Source organism: Chelon labrosus, assembly GCF_963514085.1.
Source record: "Chelon labrosus genome assembly, chromosome: 15".
Classification (NCBI taxonomy): domain Eukaryota; kingdom Metazoa; phylum Chordata; class Actinopteri; order Mugiliformes; family Mugilidae; genus Chelon; species Chelon labrosus.
In genome coordinates, this window is record NC_140348.1 from 13376899 (window position 1) to 13383396 (window position 6498).

A 6498-nucleotide genomic window follows, 5' to 3' on the forward strand; every position below is an offset into this window, starting at 1 on the left:
GAACAACAAACCGCTGCACGTCCACAAATAGATAACAGGTAGCTTCGCTACAGATAATGCGTTATTAAGAGGCTGCGTTTCGGTGCCCCAGTCACTCCCACTATATGGATATAAGCGGATCTAAATATCGTCTGATCGACTCCAAATGGCACCAAAGTTATATGGGTGAGTAAACGATCGTATTTTATGCCAGAAATAAGGTCCAGGTTGTAAAAAATGGTAATTCCCCTTTAATATTTCAGGTAATATTATTAGGAGCTAATGTGAACTTTTTATTAGCTGCAGTCTTAATAGGAGGATTATAATGAATCAACCAAAGAGCTTGTCATAACCATAGCCACCATAACCATAACCACCGTAAGTCTAGGTGTATCTCAAATGGCAATAAGTTGAAGCAGCATAACTCCCCAGGCCAGTACTTGCAACCGACTCACACCGTTTTATGAATAAAATTAGTTCCCAAACGGAAAGAAAACGTTGTGCTTGCAACATTGCATTACTCCACCAAGGTTGAATCTTGTATATTTTCCATCAAACCACTTGTTCTGAACATTCAGCACATCCTGTGTATAATGGTAAGGTCAAGCTCGTGTTTTCGTGACTGATACGATTACTTGCATCATCTGCCTGTGGAGGATTTTTAACACTGATTACCTTACTCAAGTGGGTGTCAACCTTCAATAATATGCAAAGATTCATAAGCATTTAGATTGAATCTACCTTGACAGCACACCACATAAAAGAATGCCAAATTGACTTCCCTTTAAAGCCCTTCAGTAACACTCATTTCTGATTTTCTATAAGCTGTTGCTCAATATGCAGAGGGTTGAGAGGATCCTCACACGCTTCAGGCAACAGTTGATACAAATCATGAATTTGCAGAGAGAGGATAAAAGCTAGGAGACAGCATCCTCATTTACAGACACGCTGATTTCCCAGTGCTGCTGTAGGAAGCTTTCCATCAATGGAAAACTACTCTGTCTCTCTCCATAAGCAGCTGCCCCTATACAATCAGACAGATACCTCTTGAATCTCATTAAGTGCTTTTGGATTTAGCTCATGGGCTAAATAAGCTAAGCAGCCTATATAAAACCAGCGTTGCTCTCCCAGTGGAGATCCGCTTTTTAAATGTGTGAGACTTTATGTGTTGTGTCTGGCACCTGTCAGTGGGTGTGCAGAAGCAGCAGCTTAAATAAATTAAACATGTTATGCTTCATTTGTGCAACTGGGTTGCTATCCCCTTGTGACTTTCCCCTTTTCTAAAGTGAAAACCTCCAAGTATAAAACATAGCAAGCTCAAATGAAAAGGGATTAAATAAGGGCCGATTTCTAAATGTCTATACTGAAAAGTCCAATATAATTCCACACAGACAATCTATGAAAGAACAACTGTTGGTAAAGTGTAGGGCCTGCAACAGTTGCAAATGTTATCATGTTTCTGAGCAACACACCTTTTCCACAGGGAACCCTATACCTTTTGGCTCGTCTGCTTCAGATTGAATTTGTTCTTTGGAGAAGCCAAGGGAAAGGGCATTATATATTTATTTGCTTGTGTATATTTTCTGACCCTGATCAAACGAAGCCAGACATATGGGCGATTATGTTGTTTGCGTTCCCATTCACCGACACGAAAAGGAATATAAAGGCAAATGCTCAAAAAAGATGGGATCTTATTATGTGCCATTTGTGTGACAGAAGAGAAGAGATGAAACACATTTAGAAGGATAATTGCTTTGGTCAATAACGGCGGGTTGCCTGTTTTACATTCCATTACGGGCAGGACGGGCCCTGGGCCGTTTCATCATGGAGAGATAAATAAAAGGACGCTGGGGCCAGAAGAGACCCATATCCCAGGTAAATGAGAGCTTTATGAGGAAGATTAGTACAAATCCCTCACACAGAGCATCGGCACATGTGGGGCGAGAGAGGCTTTCGGATACAGGCTTGGCTACCTCCATCTCACAAATTCCCCCAGCAATCGATCAAAGTCCCAAATCGCAGATGCACACGCAGAGAGGAAGGAGTAGGTGAGGAAGTATGACAGCCTGAATTGCATGCTATTGCACTGAGGAATGGGCAGTCTGACCTGACACAGAGCCACCAATTCCTACTCTTGGTATGCAAATATGCCCATAAGGTGTGTGCACATGTGGCATGTGCACAAACAATTTTCTTTCTAAGGTGCAAAGCCACCCAATAAAGCATTGCCCAGATACATGCAGTATTGCAGGGAAGCGGAGCATCTGTGAAATAGCATTCTGTTTGTATAAATAAGCTCTTGATGCCATCTGTAGTGAGAGCTGCTTATTAAACTCTGTTAACCTGCAGCACTAATATCTGCAGAGAGAAGTGAGGGAGACAAACGCACACCTGCTCCATTTAGGGGAAAAGCCTTTGTCAATCCATCAATGAACATATAGCTCCTCCCCAAGCAGCAGCCAGCACTCCCTATCACATACACACACATTTGCACAAACAGAGAACGCCATCAGCAAAACGCAGGTGGCAAACCCTCAAAATGTGTAGAGCTATGAAGGTAAGGGAGGAAAAAAATAGCAGAACTGTGGACAGCTGATAAGCGGGTACAGGTGATGGAGAGGCCTGAGAAAACATGCCTGAAGAAAAGAGAGGGAGGAGCAGAATAGTTTGACCTACTCAAGTGCTGCTTGTGAGATCTATGCTTCAGTGATTCCTGTACTTCTGTAGCACAGGTATAGCACAGTAAATATACAACCTGTGCATGGAGCAGACATCTCATTAACGGAGCCCCGGGTTACTGCTGTATGCCAAACACCATCTGTATTCACTCAGACAAGGATGCACATTTCCGCTCTACCCCGGGAGAGCGACACAAATACACATACCAAGAACAAGTAGAATATGTTTATCTTTAATTTAAAACACAATCAAAATGACAATCCAGTGTGTCTGACAAAACATCTCCTACAACCAGCGCGCATCAAGAGCCATCGAGCGACTGTCGCTCCACGTAGCTCCACGTAGCTCAACACTCCCAATAGGGGCAGTATTAATATGTATTAGATTACCAAAGCAACACTCGCTGTAGTACAAAAACAACCCCAACAGTGTAATCCATTGCGCTTGAGCACAGCAGCGTTTACCATTCAGGCATATGGCACAAAGTGGCAGCAGGACTGGGAGAGGAAGGAAGGGCAACTGTGTGGTACATACCGTTGGGGCTCTCCTCGTCAATGGTCACTATGGTTGCAGGGGGGCCTGGCCGAGACAGCTTACATTCTGCACACGCCAAAAGAAAACGTGAATTAATATTATAGAAAGAACTGACCGCATATTAGGCAGAACCAAAGCAAAGGATAACAATTAACAAATAGAGTTAATAATAAATCAAACATGTTGATTTATAGAACTGGCGGAAAGTAACTAGGGACATTTATTTAAGCTTAAATCTCCTTTACAGTCACTTGGGAGCTTGTTTCAGGTTTTCGTTTTTAATTTAAGCGTACCAAATGCTTATGAACATTTTAACGATTAAGCCGGGGTTTCCCTTCCTTAACCTTACTGTACTACTAGAATTTCCAACAAAGAGGCATTGCGCTATAATCCAGGCATGCAAACTGGTCAGGGGTCAAAAAGGTGAGAAGAGTGTGAAGAGGGAAATGGCCACGAACACCCCCCCCCCCCCCCCCCCCCCCCCCCCCCCCCCTTGGTAAACAGAGAAAACAGAGAAAGGCGGTCCAGGCCTTTATTGGAAGGAGGCCAGAATTAGAGGCAGGCCTTAATTTCTATTTGAGCAAAACGAACTACGAGTAGAATGAATAAAAACAAGATTTTGTGTCTATTTGAACCTATAAAATACTAGGTTCATTTATTGAAAACGTACCGTTACCATAACATGGTATGCATACAGAATATTAACAACAAATGAGCGGCGCGACGCGGTCGGAGCGCACTGAGGACAGTGAGTCCGCTGCCGGTCGGCAGTCGCGCCGGGAGCGAGTGGGACCCGTCCCTCCCCGCACGGAGAGAGGGCGCAGTGAGCACTGATTCCACGACCCCAGGGACCCCAAGTGAGATGCGGGGGGTCGCTGTAAAGCTCGCGGCCGGAGCCGACGAGCCACCTTCGCCCCGAGCACTTCCAGGTCGACCCAGAGCCGGTCGCGGCGCACCGCCACGGAGGAAATGCGCCCGGCGGGGGCCGGCCGACGCCGGGGAGAGGTCCCGCTGAGGGGATCCTCCCACACCGTGCCGCCGAAACCCTGACCCGCCGAGATGACCGGCCTTTATTTACCTCCGCTGACAGCGAGACCGGCAAATGTTGGAGACCCGGCCGCTAATGGAATACAGGCCAATATTAGAGGATTTACGGTATATAGAACATTATATTATTATATTATTAAAATATATTAAAATAAAAGTCAACGAGTAGGCTACCCCCCCCCCCCCCCCCCCCAAATATTTTCTCCTCGGATTTGCACGAATCACATAAGTCACCCAATTTGGATTGAAAACGGCGAATTTCGCCGAAAGGTGAGGAGTTTGCATGCCTGATAATCTGCTCAGATAAATTTTATTCAAATTGCAGTTTGATGCCCTAAAGAGGAAAAACGATCCAATATTTTATCAGAAAAAAAGGTCGGAAACCTAAATACCTAGTTTTATGCATACAGTTGTTAAAACTCTGCTTCAACCGGCTTCAGCATTAAAATACTGATTTCAGTATGCATTTATGCACCAGCATTAAAAATGTAATAATGTAATGAATTTTTCGGCAGAATGAATTTTAATACTTGAATAGGACAATGAATAGGACCGATATAGCACTGTGAAATGATTGCCTTAAAAAATGACATACAATCATTGACAGTGTAAATATTTCATTTGTCTGAGGGAATAAACCTCAAAGCGTTGCTGTCATCCCATAAGCCGTCACACTGATGTGATCGCTTTACAGCAGGTGGCATCAATGAAACATCAACAAGAATGGACTGTGCAATAGTGACACCAGACAAACGGGGTAGTGAAAGCGTGTGGCAACATCATAAGCAGAGCACTGACGAGAGCAGCTCCACAGATGGAGGTCACAGCAGCTAGATAGTACGAGCACATGGGACACAGGTAATGGCAGCTTGACAGACGGCGCCAGATGGGGCAGTCGGAGAGGTGGAGGAGGAGGAGGAGGGGGCAGGAGAAAGGGAGGTGTCTAGTCGGGATGAATGGCGTCGCAAGTTAACGCGCCGGAGCGGCTGACGTGAGGAAAGTTCAGGATTAAACGTCTTTCAACAGGGGAAGAGGGAGAGATAAAAGGAAATGGTAAAAGAGAGAATATGGGAGTGCATTAATAAACAAGAAAACAGATAACAGATGCTCGCTCTCTTACCCTCATACTGCCAGTCTGAAGGAGTCAGAGGTTAGTGTAGCCAGAGGGAAACAGAGCAGAAGCATGAAAGGAAGAAAAGCATGAAACGGTTAAGGAGCAGCTCTGAAGTTAGGAGAGAAGAGAAACATATCATTATACAAAATATTAAGATAAGGGAGAAGACAGAGAGTTGTAGGAAGATACGCCGAAAAGGGTCTTCACTGTAGAAACAGAGGACGTTTGTGAACCACCACCCATACAGACATGCCCAGAATATCGCTTCTTACTAGTAGCACATGCAAGATATTATTCCCCAAGAGTAGTAGTGGGGTGCATGATACATACACTTGCTACATGTGAATTAAGAGACAGCAAGTTCTGGAAAGAGTGGGGAAAAAAAAGAATGAAAGACGGGTTATTCAACATATCCTCCTTTCTTACTCTTAAATTGCTCTGCCTCCATCTTGTAAGATATAGAATCTCAAGCAGCTTGCTGTCAGGCAGTTTCATCTTACATTACATGAAATCAGAGAGGGACAGAGTAACACCATCATCAACAGTCAGCGCTCTAGTGTTTCACACCCGCCTTATGTTCCCTGACTTTAGTCGCGCGACTATGCACCTGTTGCCAGGTGCAAAAGAGCGGATAGCTTTCTTATTAAATATGCATGCCCATGAGCCTTCACTAATGTGATGGTTTAAAAGTGCATATTAATCATAGATAGCAAAAACCTTCGGATGTGATGTTGCTGCATTTTAATTACGGCAGTTTCCAAAGTGCAGATACACACAATAATTAGCAATTAAATGGTAATGAAAACCTGAGGCTACAACAGGGAATATTTTTATGCAAATTATTAATTGCATATTGTTCCTTCTAATATGTACTACTGTTACGACCCGAACTTGTTTTGGTAAAGACCTATCGAGAGCAGAGATCCATGTGAAGTCTGTTATCTTTTCTCCTCGTGCGTCAAAGTGAAGATCCATTCTCAGAGAAAGCCAGTATGTTGAAAGGCACACACAATCTCCTCACCCCTGTGTGGAATAATTACCAACAAATACTCATCTTGCACTGCTAATTCCTAAAAGTATGATCACTGTTAATGTCCCCAAGTTCTGGGATTTCACAGCAATTAGAAAACCTGAGCCCGAATAGC

The 6498-nt window shown here is 44.0% G+C and overlaps 1 protein-coding gene across 1 annotated transcript in view; it reads right to left on the bottom strand.

The window, feature by feature from the left end:
* The window catches only part of LOC311499936 (protocadherin-15-like), a gene marked incomplete at its 5' end in the record, with an annotated part of 128798 nt that extends 122997 nt beyond the window's left edge, over nucleotides 1-5801 (bottom strand). The window contains 2 exon segments of the mRNA XM_084561076.1: nucleotides 3193-3258; nucleotides 5780-5801. Coding sequence (XP_084417202.1) covers nucleotides 3193-3258; nucleotides 5780-5801 — 88 coding nt within the window.
* Between the last annotated feature and the right edge of the window lie 697 nt (nucleotides 5802-6498).